General features: G+C 42.9%; 1 protein-coding gene across 1 annotated transcript in view; it reads left to right on the forward strand.

Moving 5' to 3' along the window:
• The window catches only part of LOC144508560 (tyrosine-protein kinase HCK-like), a 93,980-nt gene that overhangs the window by 35,502 nt on the left and 44,946 nt on the right, over positions 1-13,532 (forward strand). Inside the window, exons 4-8 of the mRNA XM_078236624.1 lie at positions 1,511-1,610; positions 2,905-3,003; positions 4,098-4,201; positions 4,547-4,696; positions 6,031-6,183. Coding sequence (XP_078092750.1) covers positions 1,511-1,610; positions 2,905-3,003; positions 4,098-4,201; positions 4,547-4,696; positions 6,031-6,183 — 606 coding nt within the window. The remainder of the gene's footprint in view (positions 1-1,510; positions 1,611-2,904; positions 3,004-4,097; positions 4,202-4,546; positions 4,697-6,030; positions 6,184-13,532) is intronic.

Consider the following 13,532-nt stretch of genomic DNA (forward strand, 5'->3'; position numbering starts at 1 on the left):
AAGTTTGCCAACGGCACGAAGGTTGGAGGGGTTGTGGATAGTCTGGAGGGATGTCAGAAGTTACAGAGGGACATAGATAGGATGCAAGACTGGGCGGAGAAGTGGCAGATGGACTTCAACCCAGATAAATGCATAGTGGTCCATTTTGGCAGGTCAAATGGGATGAAGGAGTACAACATAAAGGGAAAGACTCTTAGTACTGTAGAGGATCAGAAGGACCTTGGGGTCCGGGTCCATAGGACTCTAAAATCGGCCCTGCAGGTGGAGGGGGTGGTTAAGAAGGTGTATGGTGTGCTGGCCTTTATCAATCGAGGGATTGAGTTTAGGAGTTTGGGGATAATGATGCAGCTATATAAGACCCTCGTCAGACCCCACTTGGAGTACTGTGCTCAGTTCTGGTCGCCTCATTACAGGAAGGACGTGAAAAAGATTGAAAGGGTGCAGAGACGATTTACAAGGATGTTGCCTGGATTGAGTGGCATGCCTTATGAGGGTAGGCTGAGGGAGCTCGGTCTTTTCTCCTTGGAGAGACGTAGGATGAGAGGAGATCTAATAGAGGTATATAAGACGTTGAGTGGCATAGATCGGGTGGACTCTCAGAGGCTTTTTCCCAGGGTGGAAATGGCTGCTACGAGAGGACACAGGTTTAAGGTGCTGGGGGGTAGGTACAGGGGAAATGTTAGGGGGAAGTTTTTCTCACACAGGGTGGTGGGCGAGTGGAATCGGCTGCCGTCAGTGGTGGTGGAGGCAAACTCAATAGGGTCTTTTAAGAGACTCCTGGATGAGTACATGGACTTAATAGGATGGAGGGTTATAGGTGGGTCTAGAAGGTAGGGATGTGTTCGGCACAACTTGTGGGGCCGAAGGGCCTGTTTTGTGCTGTAGTTTTCTATGTTTCTATATCAAAAATTGACTTTGTGGGTCTGAAGAGATTTGAAAGTCAGTCAACTGAGGGCAATTTTAAACATTTTTGAAGAACAAATGCTCTGTCCCATTTCTCAAATACAGTTGCTGAGCAGTGGATCGTGAGTGCGTTGTCAGAATTGAGGCGGAATCTGGTTAATTTGCAAGTGTTTTTTCTTTTGGGCTAAAGGTGCTCCTTGCAAGCACTAGAAACTCATCCCACCCATACAAATAATCCTCGGTTTGAAAGCAAACCTGTGACGTGCTTGATCAGATGACAATTCTGCACACCTGTTAGTGGAGCCGGGTCTCCGGAAGTTCACTTCTAATAACTGCCTGAAACAGAGGCTAAATTTGGCTAGTATGAAATCCCTACCCTTGCGTGTGAGGTGATTGTTCTAATTGTTGTCTGATTTCAAGAAGAAATTAGATATAACTATTGGGCCTAAAGGGATCAAGGGCTATGGGAAGAAGGGGGGATCAGGATATTGAATTCGATGATCAACCATGATCAAGATAAATAGTGGAGCAGGTTTGAAGGGCCGAGTGGCCTACTCTTGCTTCTTGTTTCTATGTTTCTAATCGATTAAACCTTTTCTGTTGCTAGGACATGATGACAAGGTGGCAGTTGCACTTTATGACTATGAAGGCATTCATGAAGGAGACCTGAGCTTTAAGAAAGGAGAAAAAGTAAAAGTGCTCTCAGAGTAAGGAAAAGTTTACTAATCCATTTTATATTACCATCAGAATTGATGGGAGGAAGTGCCTGGGAATAATTGCAGTAACGGTCTAAAAGGTACAGGTTCCTGGCTGGCTCAGTCGGTAGAACATGAGACTCTTAACTTCAGGGTCCTGGGTTCAAACACCACATTGGACACCATTGTTCAGGGGAGGCAGTGGCTTGGTGGTATTGTCGCTGGACTAGTAATCCAGAGACCCAAGGTAATGCTCTGGGGACCCAAGTTCGAATCCCACCACAGCAGGTGATGAAATTTGAACTCAATACAAATCTGGATATAAAAGACATCATAACCCATCTGGTTCACTAATGTCCTTTAGGGAAGGAAATCTGCCATCCTTACCTGGTCTGTCCTACATGTGACTCCACAGCAATGTGGTTGACTCTCCAATGCCCACAGGGATGAGTAATAAATGTTGGCCCAGCCAGTGACGCCCAAATCCCAGCAACAAGTAATTAAAAAATATATCACGTATTCTAACAATCCATGAGCTTATTAGAAGAATTATTTTTAACATTGAAATGGATTTAGAGATCTCGTATTTTCCATTGATTTTGGAACGGTTGAATTATACAGAGCTAAAGGACTACTCACTGGTCAAATCTCCTGAATTTGGCTTTGGTCACAAAGTTGTGTAACATTGGTCTGTACCATGGTGCAATTATCACAACAGCCTTGATACATAGAGACATATTAACAAGTGTTCGCTGTCTGGAAGCCTGTGTGAGTAAATCAGTAAAACATCAGCATAGTTCATTAAAGATTCTACACACACATCACGATTCCAATGACAAATTCACATAAATTTAATTTCATAGAACCTTTTCAAAGTTTACTGAAAAAAATCTCTAAAGGTCATGTTTATCAAAATAAAAATGTCTAACATCAACATCCTTGAAGTTACAGAGAGTGGGGTGTCTCTTTTATGTTAAGGGGACTCCCAAGACAACATGCCTGGCAAGAAATGGTGAAAGCCAAGTCAAGTCTCTGTGAGGCCAACTCAGTAATTTGATATGTGACGAAGGTCAGGAGCATTGCATGGCTCCTTAATTGGAATTGAGAAAGTGGAGCCATTTTTGCGTTCTTCCTATCCATCTCCAGATAATGCACAAAGTACATGGGAGAATAGTGACACAATCTTTTAATAAATACTTAAAATAACCAACATTTTAATTACATTTTTTTGCTCAATGTAACAGCAGACTGGAAATGCATAAATGAGCAAAGGTAATAGAATTGTTTTTATGTCTTTTAAATTCAGACAAGGTGAATGGTGGCTGGGAAAATCTTTGCAAACTAATGAGGAAGGTTATATCCCAAGTAACTACTTTGCCATAGATAACTCATTGGAAATGGAAGAGTAAGTACCTTTGGAACATTTGCATTTGTAGTTTAAAGTAGAACCAATTTTTAATGGCTGTCTGTTGGTACTGATGATGGCTTTTGCCGCCTTTCTACACAAATGATATTTTGTCCAATGTAGTAAGGTTGAAGGATGTAAAACCATTATTGTTTAAATATGCATTATTGCACTTCCATTCTCTGATATCACTACCTTAGTGCAGGGCTGTCTTATGCTGTGGGGGGAACAAAGTACAATAGTGGTATAATGGATCCACAATGAAGTTATCAATATCGCTGCATGGCAGTTTCATCAATGCTACCAAAATGTTGCAGTACTGGATAAAGATGGATCAGTTCTCCTCTTTATAGTGACTTTGCAGACATCTTATACTGCCACTCATGAAAATTTAAATGTGGTGCTTTACTGAAGAATCTTCATGTGTTGCTCAGAGACAATATTATAACACGATTTATAACAATTGAGTGTTCTCGCCTTTGCATCAGAAGCCCACTTCAGGAATGAGCTCAATCTAAATTGACACTTCAGAGATGCACTGATGACATGCTGTGATGGGAGTGTCATCTGCCAGATGAGGATTTGAGCCAAAACCTCACCTAACAGCTCTGCTGGATGTAAAAATCCTACAGCACTGCATTGACGACTAGCAGGAAGCTCTCCTAACATAATAAAAGAACAAATTGCTAGAAAATCTCAGCAGGTCTGGCAACATCTCTTCCAAAGAAGAGTCATATTAGATTCTAAACTTTAACTCTTGTTTCTCACCCCACAGATGTGCCAGACCTGCTTGAGTTTCTTCAAGGAGTTCCTGTTTTTATTTCAGATGATCAGCATCTGCAGTATTTTGCTTTTATTAAGTTCTCCTAATACCCTTAACATCATTCCTCAATCAACTCCAGTAAAAACAAGATTACTGATGTTATCATCTCCTTTGCTATTTGTGATATTGTGTTATATATGACTTGGCTGACATGACTGCACATCGCAAGAAGTAATTAATTGAATAAGTACTTTGGGGTATTGAAGTGCAGGAAGGTGCAAGATGAAGGCAAGTTCTTTCTTTACTAACATAACTCTCTATTCCATTTGAGATGGTTCTTCAAAGGTGTCAGTAGAAAGGATGCAGAGAGACACCTCCTCGCGTCAGGAAATAAAGTTGGCTCATTTATGATACGAGACAGTGAAACAACCAAGGGTGAGAACTTTACAAATGTAGTTAACAGTAATATGTCAACTCCCAGGAACATTTTATCACCAGAATTGTGCTATATAAATGGATGTTGTTATATCCTGACAGGAAGAGGTCTTCATTTTATTTTATATTACATGAACTTTGAATATCAACAATCTAAACTCAAAACATTTGACATTATGCATTGTCCGTTCTTTATCTAGCCTTAATTTGGTAGGCATATGTTCACAGAAAAATAATGTTGACATTTTTAAAAATGTTCAGGGATAAATTAAATATAGAAACTAAAGTCGGTTTTGAACTATGACTGTATTTGTGTTGCTGAAATTTTCCTCTTGTGTATTTTAGGTAGCTATTCTCTCTCTGTTCGAGATTATGATGCAACATTAGGTGACACCGTGAAACATTATAAAATACGTACCTTGGACAACGGTGGCTTTTATATATCTCCTCGGATAACATTCACCACTTTAAACAACCTGGTCAGCCATTATAAGAGTGAGTATTGTTGTGGTGTGGAATGGCCTTTCGTCTAGTTTTGGGGGTAATTGTGTACCAGTTATTTGAAATTCCTTTCATTGGCCTCTTTTTAAGAGAGAGACATTATCTAAACTAAATGGTTCAGTATCTCTGCCTAAATGGTGAACTAAGGAATTTCAGACTGGGTTGTTTTGGTGCACTGTTGTTGTAAGTGTGACTTGAAAAGGTGTGAATTACAAATGATTTAACCAAAATGAAGGCAATACCTAACGAGGTGTATGCGGTGCTGGGCCTGGCCTTTGGGGTGCAAATTTCCCAAAAAACAGCAAAGTGTCAGGTTCTGACTGAACACCAGCATGTTTTCTCTCCAGATCTTGACACTGACAACAAAAAAAGCGGGTGGGGGGGTGTGGTGGGCATGCGATGCGCTTTCATACCTGAGGGGTGGGGCCTAAAGACGCTGGCAAACCTGGCTTCACCGAGATCGGGATGCCATTTTTAAAGGGTACCCTGATTTCAAAGTGAAGAGACAGACCAGGAGGGAGAACATCTGATGTTCCTGGAAGATACGACATTAAGCTGTTTAATTTGATCACAGTAGCACAGTGGTTAGCACTGCTGCTTCACAGTTCCAGGGATCTGGGTTCGAATCCCGGCTTGGGTCACTGTCTGTGTGGAGTTTGCACATTCTCCCCGTGTCTGCGTGGGTTTCCTCCGGGTGCTCCAGTTTCTTCCCATAGTCCAAAGGTGTGCGGGCTAGGTTGAATAGCTATTCTAAATTGCTCCTTAGTGTCCCAGGATGCATAGGTTAGAGGGATTAGTGGGTAAATACGTAGGGATATGGGGACAGGGCCTGGGTGGGATTGTGGTTGGTGCAGACTCAATGGGCCGAATGGCCTCTTTCTGCACTGTAGGATTCTATGATTCTATGAATTGCATAAGCTGCAGCTTATTGTATGGCATACCAGAAGACATTGGCTAGTTACTATTGTTCATTGTATACTGGATCAGATATAAAAGTGTGGCACTACCCAAGCAGCGCGATGAGCTATTATCATCCTTTGTGGTGATCGGATCTAGGAAACCTGTTCCAAAGAAATATACCTATTCAGTGGGAGAATAAAGTAATGCCTTGAATCAAAACTATTCAGTACAAAAGCAGGGATTAGATGAAAGAAGCTCAGTGAGGCAATGCAAAAACCCAAAGGAATAAAACTTGCAAGCATCATACTGTGGCAGTTTGTTTCGCTTTTATCAGAGTGAAGATAAATGTTTGCTTATCTGCAATCCGAGTTTTATGTCCATGACCTCTTAGCTAACATACTCAGTATCTTTTCAATTGCTGCTTACAGAACAAGGAGACGGATTGTGTCAGAAACTCACAAAGCCTTGTATAAGTGAAAAGCCTCAAAAACCTTGGGAGAAAGATGCCTGGGAGATTCCACGCGAGTCCCTCAGACTGGAAAAGAAGCTTGGGGCTGGGCAGTTTGGAGAAGTATGGTTGGGTAAGTTCCATTCCTAATTTTATTAAATTATCTTTCTTTTGACTTGTTATTTATTAAAAAACAGACAAAACATGAAGAAATTCAGCAAGCTGAAGCATAAAGACCAATATTAGAGTCAGAGGTTTATAGCATGGAAACAGGCCAACTTGTCCACGCCACCCAATTTGGCCAATATCCCTCTATACCCATCTTGCCCATCTAACTGTCTAAATGCTTTTTAAAAAACAAAATTGTACCTGCCTCTACAACTACCTCTGGCAGCTTGTTCCAGACACTCACCAACCTCTGTGGGAAAAAAAATTGCCTCTCTGGACTCTTTTGTATCTCTCCCCTCTCACCTTAAACCTATGTCCTCTAGTTTTCGACTCCCCTACCTTTGGGAAAAGATGTTGACTATCTACCTCATCTATGCCCTTCATTATTTTATTGACCTCTATAAGATCACCCCTAAGCCTCCTACGCTCCAGGGGAAAAAAAGTCCCCTTCAGTCGAGCCTCTCCTTATAACTCAAACCATCAAGTCCCGTAGCATCCTAGTTTGTGCCTGCCACGCAATCTGTTTTAACCCTTATACGGTGGACAAATAACTGCGAGTAGACGTCTGGTTAGTTCAATCAATATTTATTTAAGACACACAATCAATAATCACCCACCCAACCAACAATAAGTTATCTTTACAGAGAATACGAGAGTTCAAGTCCAATACAAGACCTTGACTTGACTTTGCGTGACTGGCAAGTACCCAAGCAGATATTGGCCTTTATCTGTGCGCTGGTCTCGGTCGTCCTCTGCGAAGTCTGGTCCTTTGGTCTGGTCTGGCACTCTGGCTCTGGTCTTCCTTCCTTCTCGGGTGTGGTGGCTCTCCTCGTGCTGGGCGTCGCTGGCGATGGTCACCGGTGTTGTAGCTCGGCCGTGGGGTCAGAGAGAGCGAGAGAGATTCTTGGTTGTGCAGCACCCTTTATACCCCGTTGGGTTTCGTGCTCCTTTTGGCCATTGCCAATCAATCGATCAGGACTTGATCACCCTGATCGATAAAGTCCAATCGGGTGCTGCCACACCAATCTCTGGGTGTGTCCCCAACGGCCATGTCTGCAGGTGCTGGGGGCACGTAGGGTTCACACCTCCCTCCCAAATAAGGGGTTATGGCGCCCTTATGTCTGGTAAACAACCCAGTTTGACCAGAAAGTCTCTTTCATCCTGGAGATGACCCATATCCTGTGTATTCACTTGCCTGGGTTGCAGCCTGTTTATCTCTGTCTTTTAGGCTGCAGCCTGTCGTTTTAGTTCTTGCCCAATTGTCCCAGAGTGCTTTACAAATCGCCATTTTAGATGGCCGGCTTGGCCACACTGGTAAATATTTTCTGCACTTTTTTTCTAGTTTAATATCCTTTCTATAATAGGGTGACCAGAACGGTACATAGTATTCCAAGTATGGCCGTACCAATGTCTTGTACAACTTCAAGATGTCCCAACTCCTGGATTCAATGCTCTGACCGATGAAACGAAGCATGCCGAATGTCTTCTTCAACACTCTGTCCACCTGTCACTCCTTTCAAGAAGCCATGAACCTGTACTCCCAGATCTCTTTGTTCTATAACTCTCCCCAACATCCTGCCATTAACTGAGTAAGTCCTGCCCTGGTTCAATCTACCAAAATGCATCACCTCGCATTTGTCTAAATTGAACTCCGTCTGCTATTTGTCAGCCACTGGCCCAATTGATCAAGATCCCGTTGTAATCCTAGATAATCATCTTCACTGTCCACTATGCCACCAATCTTGGTGTAATCTACAAACTTACTAACCATGCCTCCTAAATTCTCCTCCAAATCATTAATATCAATGACAAATAACAATAGACCCAGCACTGATCCCTGAGGCACACCGCTGGTCACAGGTCTCCAGTTTGAAAAGCAACCCTCTACAACCACTCTGTCTTCTGTCATCAAGCCAATTTTGTATCCAATTGGCTACCTCACCCTGGATTCCGTAAGATTTAACCTTCTAAAACAACCTACCATGTGGTACCTTGTCAAAGGCCTTGCTAAAGTCCATGTAGACAATGTCGACTGCATTGCCCTCCTCTACCTTCTTGGTTACCCTTTCAAAAAAATCAATCAAATTGGTGAGACATGATTTTCCACATTTCAAAGCCCTGCTGACTGTTCCTAATCAGTCCTTGCCTCTCTAAATGCCTGTAGATCCTGTCTCTCAGAATACCTTCTAACAACCTATCTGCTACAGATGTTAGGCCGACTGGCCTGTAATTCTCAGGCTTTTCCCTGCAGCCCTTAAACAAAGGCACAACATTTGCCACCCTCCAATCTTCAGGCACCTCATCTGTGGCTGTTGATGATTCAAATATCTCGGCTAGGGGACCTGCAATTTCCTCCCTAGCCTCCCACAATGTCCTGGGATACATTTCATCAGGTCCAGGGATTTATCTACCTTGATGCGCTTTGAGACTTCCACTTCCTTCTCTGTACACTCCTCAAGACATCACTATTTATTTCCCCAAGTTCCCTAACATCCATGCCTTTCTCAACAGTAAATACTGATGAGAAATATTCATTTAGGATCTCACCCACCTCTTGTGGGTCTGCACATAGATGACCTTGTTGATCCTTAAGAGGCCCTACTCTCTAGTTACTCTTTTGCCCTTTATGTATTTGTAGAAGCTCTTTGGATTCTCTTTTGGTTATCTGCCAAAGCAATCTCGTGTCCCCTTTTTGCCCTCCTGATTTCTCTCTCAACTCTACTCATACACCCTTTGTACTCTTAAAGGGATCCACTTGATCCCAGCTGCCTATGCATGTCATATGCTTCCTTTTTCTTCTTGACCAGGGCCTCAATATCCTGAATCATCCAAGGGTCCCTACTTTTACCAGCCTTACCCTTCACTCTAAAAGGAATGTGCTTACCCTGAACCCTGGTTAACACACTTTTGAAAGCCTCCCAATTACCAGACGTCCCTTTGCCTGCCAACAGACTCCCTCGATCAACTTTGTTCCAGTAGTGATTCTGGTTTCATTTTGAATATGTTAGACCAACAAGATGGCTGCAACTTTATCAGCATGAGTGCTTGGTCATTCCAAAAACTCAAGAAGGACTTGCCGAGTCAACGCCAGTTACTACCACCAGATAGGAATGCAAATAAAAATGTGGGTTATTATGGAGTTCACATTAAGATTCCGTGGGCATCATTGGCAAGGCCAGCATTTGGTGCCCATCTCTAATTACCCTCTACTTCAGTGGCTTCCTAGGCCATTTCAGGGGACAGTTAAGAGTCAACCACATTGCTGAGATTCTGGAGTTACATGTGGACCAGTACTGTGCTCCGTTCTGGTCGCCTCATTACAGGAAGGATGTGGAAAAGATTGAAAGGGTGCAGAGGAGATTTACAAGGATGTTGCCTGGATTGAGTGGCATGCCTTATGAGGATAGGCTGAGGGAGCTCGGTCTTTTCTCCTTGGAGAGACGTAGGATGAGAGGAGACCTAATAGAGGTATATAAGACGTTGAGAGGCATAGATCGGGTGGACTCTGAGGCTTTTTCCCAGGGTGGAAATGGCTGCTACGAGAGGACACAGGTTTAAGGTGCTGGGGGGTAGGTACAGGGGAAATGTTAGGGGGAAGTTTTTCTCACACAGGGTGGTGGGCGAGTGGAATCGGCTGCCGTCAGTGGTGGTGGAGGCAAACTCAATGGGGTCTTTTAAGAGACTCCTGGATGAGTACATGGACTTAATAGGATGGAGGGTTATAGGTAGGCCTAGAAGGTAGGGATATGTTCGGCACAACTTGTGGGGCCGAAGGGCCTGTTTGTGCTGTAGTTTTTCTATGTTTCTATTTATGGATGACACTTCCTTCTCTAGAGTAGATTTTTACGACAATTGATGATGGTATCATGGTCACCATTACTGAGACTAGCTTTCAATTCCAGATATTTATTAACTGAATTCAAATTTCACCAGCTGCCGTGGTGGGATTTGAACTCATGGCCCCCAGAGCATGAGCTGGTTCTCTGGGTTACTAGTCCAGCAACATTACCAGTGCACCACCATCTCCCCTTAATTTGAAGATCTAAAGTTTGGCGTTCGATTTACCTAATAATTCAATACTTCAAGAGTAATCCTGTGAAGTTTTACTACTAGCACTTCGTGATGGCCATAGCTAGGGAACCAGGACAATAGAGACGTCACTCTTTTCACCACATTTGTATTACAAATATGCACAAGTTCTATGTACAGAACTAGTATTAAAAAATTACCTTCAGTTTGCCTCAGTGATGGCATGCTCTTTAGAGTAGAAAAGATCCAGGTTCAAGTCTTGCCACTGGCACAATTTAGGCAGTCGCTTCATTGTAATTTTGGTGCCACCCTTCAGTTGAGATATTGGGGCAATTTTGTGCCCGTGTTTGAAATCCACGAGAACTGCGCTGCAGGTGCAAAAGCTTGAGAGTCGAAAAATGAGATTCTCACCGGCCAAATTTTGTTTCCCAATTTTCTCCACCTCTTGCCAGTGATGCAGCGAGGTTCCCGCTCAGAAAATGTGGGGGGCTTATTTAAATATATTTTAATAAATTTACATATTCCTAACATTTTAATAAAGTTACATATTAATAAACCACACAATTTCCTCCCCCCCCTCACTGAATATTCAAACCTAGGTTCACGACAGCTTTATGAAAACAGGAAACGGTTAAGGGGTTTCACTTGGGGGGGGGGGGGGGGGGGGGGTCACTGTAGCCCCTGGGGGGAGTGGGGCATGCCTGGGCACTACCCCGGCACTGGACAATGCTGGGCATGGGCCATTTGAGGAACCCAATTTGGGTTACCGTCAATAAGGGTAGGGGGAGAGCACTGGCCTTTGAAAGGAGGGAGCAGGCATTGAACAGGGAAGTGGTGGCAATATTGCCGTGGTTGTGGGTGGGGTGGAAGTAAGCCCCCAATTTTGCAGTGGGGGGGGGGGGGAGAAGAGAGCCCCAATGATTGTGCAAACAGGGTTTGGGAGAACCAATGTGGGGGAGGGAAAGGATGGAGGTTTAAAGTCAGTTGTGAACAGGGTGCCCTTTAAAGATGGTGCCCCAGTCTCTGTGGGACTGGCCTTGCGAGCTCTGTCAGACTCTGCAGCTTAGCAGTGCATCTAGAAAGTTGCATGCCTGACATTCTGACAGATTGTGGGTAAATTTTACCCACTATAATGCACTTAAGTTCTCAAATTCAGTGATGTAACTTAAATTGAGGAGTGTCCTGACCACTATTCCTGACCAATATTACCGAACAAATGATGATTATTCATCTCATTTGCTACGTGTAGAACTTTACTTTTCATTAACTGCTGCCAGAAACAAGTGAATACTCTGCCGAAATCATTGGGTGTTGAGAGTTTTGGGACATCTGAAGAAAAAATGCACGATAAATATAAATTAATCTTGATGAAGTCCAGATTTTTTTAAAAACTACATTCAACATATTAAGTTGTCGATACTGAGTTCATTCATACAAATTGTGTTAATATAGTTGTGTCTGAGATGGTAGTGGATTCGGAAGACCTTGGAAACCTATTCCACAGAATGACCTGGTGGTCAGAGTCTGCAACTATATTGTGACTGTTGACAGAAGAATTGACGGGGAAATATTGGCAGATTAATTTCATAGAACCATAGAATCCCTACAGTGTAGAAGGAGGTTGCTCGGCCCAATGAACCTGCACTGACAACAACCTCACCCAGGCCCTATCCCTGTGACCCCACGTATTTACCTTGCTAATCCCCCTGACACTAAAATTCAATTTAGCATGGCCAATCCACCTAACCCGCACATCTTTGGACTGTGGGAAGAAACCAGAGCACCTGGAGGAAACCCACTTCTAAATTTGACAAACAATACTTGATGTAAATCTGGAAACTTTAATCACACGCGGCTTCCCTCAAGTGATGCCAGGGGTCTGTGTCTATCCAGGACAGTAGAAAGTAAGGTTGTGTCCAGAAAGTACATGCCCCGTGCAAAAAGAAAATCAATAATATAATGGATGTGGCATTGAGGTCTTGGGCAAGTTCCAAGTGAGCTCTGCTTAAAACAGCATGTTTCAGATTGTTACTTCCCTCTTTATGATCCATGTTGCATTTAAGTGGAAACATTTCAACAAGTAACATCTTGAATCATTTAAAAGGCCTTAGCTAGTTGCAGTGAAGAAGACTACATTCCTATGGAGTGATGGGCCATGCACCCTCCTTCATCTGTTTATTCTGTGGGAAGAAACAATTCTCAGTTAAATTTTTCACTTTACAACAAGATTGCGACATTACAAAATTTAATAGAGGTTTTGGACTTTTCTCTAAAAGAATTTCGGAGCTTGATTGTGGTGGGAAATGTCGTGGTAAGCAGAAAGGATAAATCAATTTTTAGAAGAAACAAAGTCATTCGAGATGATAACTCAGCTGTTGAAAGGCAGTTTCTTTTTATTTAGTGATATAAAGCGGAACTATTCAAAATGTTTTAATAGGAAGACTACACTGGACTAAATATTAAATATCTAAAGTGCCAGAAACACTAGCTACCCGCTACCCACTACCCACCCAACTTAATGAGCTGAAATAACTCAATTTCTATACATTCTTTCAAGTTTGCTTTTTTGCAGTTCAGGGATGTGGCTTTGGAAATGTCCGCACTCAATATTGCTTCCTCTTTAATTGGTGAATCCTAAATGTAAGCTCAAAGATCATTCCGTTGGAAGAGAACTTCACATTTGAGTCACTTCTAATACGCACTGCTTCTTGCTATTATAGATGAAAGGTGTAACTATCGCAGGTACAGCATTTAATTAGATCTCTTGAGCTGATGTCAGAGGGCACTTGATGACACTTCCGGTCAACCGTGGTTTTCAATGGTTACAACCTTGGACCATTCATTCATAGGCTTCTGCCAATACCAGTGTCAATGTGAATGAACTTAATGCTTAATTGGCATCCCATCTACCACCTGAAACATTCACTCCCTCCACCACTGACGCAGTGGCAGCAGTGTGCACCATCTAAAGGAGCAGCCATGTTTCATTGTCTGGCAATGATTGACTCCAATGTGGCTGAGGTCATGCATCCATTAACAATTGATCCTCAATATTAAAATGTTCTTTCACAAGTTTTGGGTGTTGCTGGCTAGGCCAGCATTCATTATCCATCCCTAGTTTCCTCTGAGAAGGTGACGGTGAGCTGCCGCCTTGAGCCACTGCAGTCTGTGTGCTGTAGGTAAATCAATGGAGAGAGTTGTAGGATTTTGACACATGGAGAGTGAAGACACAGTGAATGTAGTTCCAAGTCTGGGTGGTGTTTGGCTTTGAGGGAGACTTGCAGG

The sequence above is a fragment of the Mustelus asterias genome, chromosome 20, assembly GCF_964213995.1.
Source record: "Mustelus asterias chromosome 20, sMusAst1.hap1.1, whole genome shotgun sequence".
In the NCBI taxonomy this organism is placed as follows: Eukaryota; Metazoa; Chordata; class Chondrichthyes; order Carcharhiniformes; family Triakidae; genus Mustelus; species Mustelus asterias.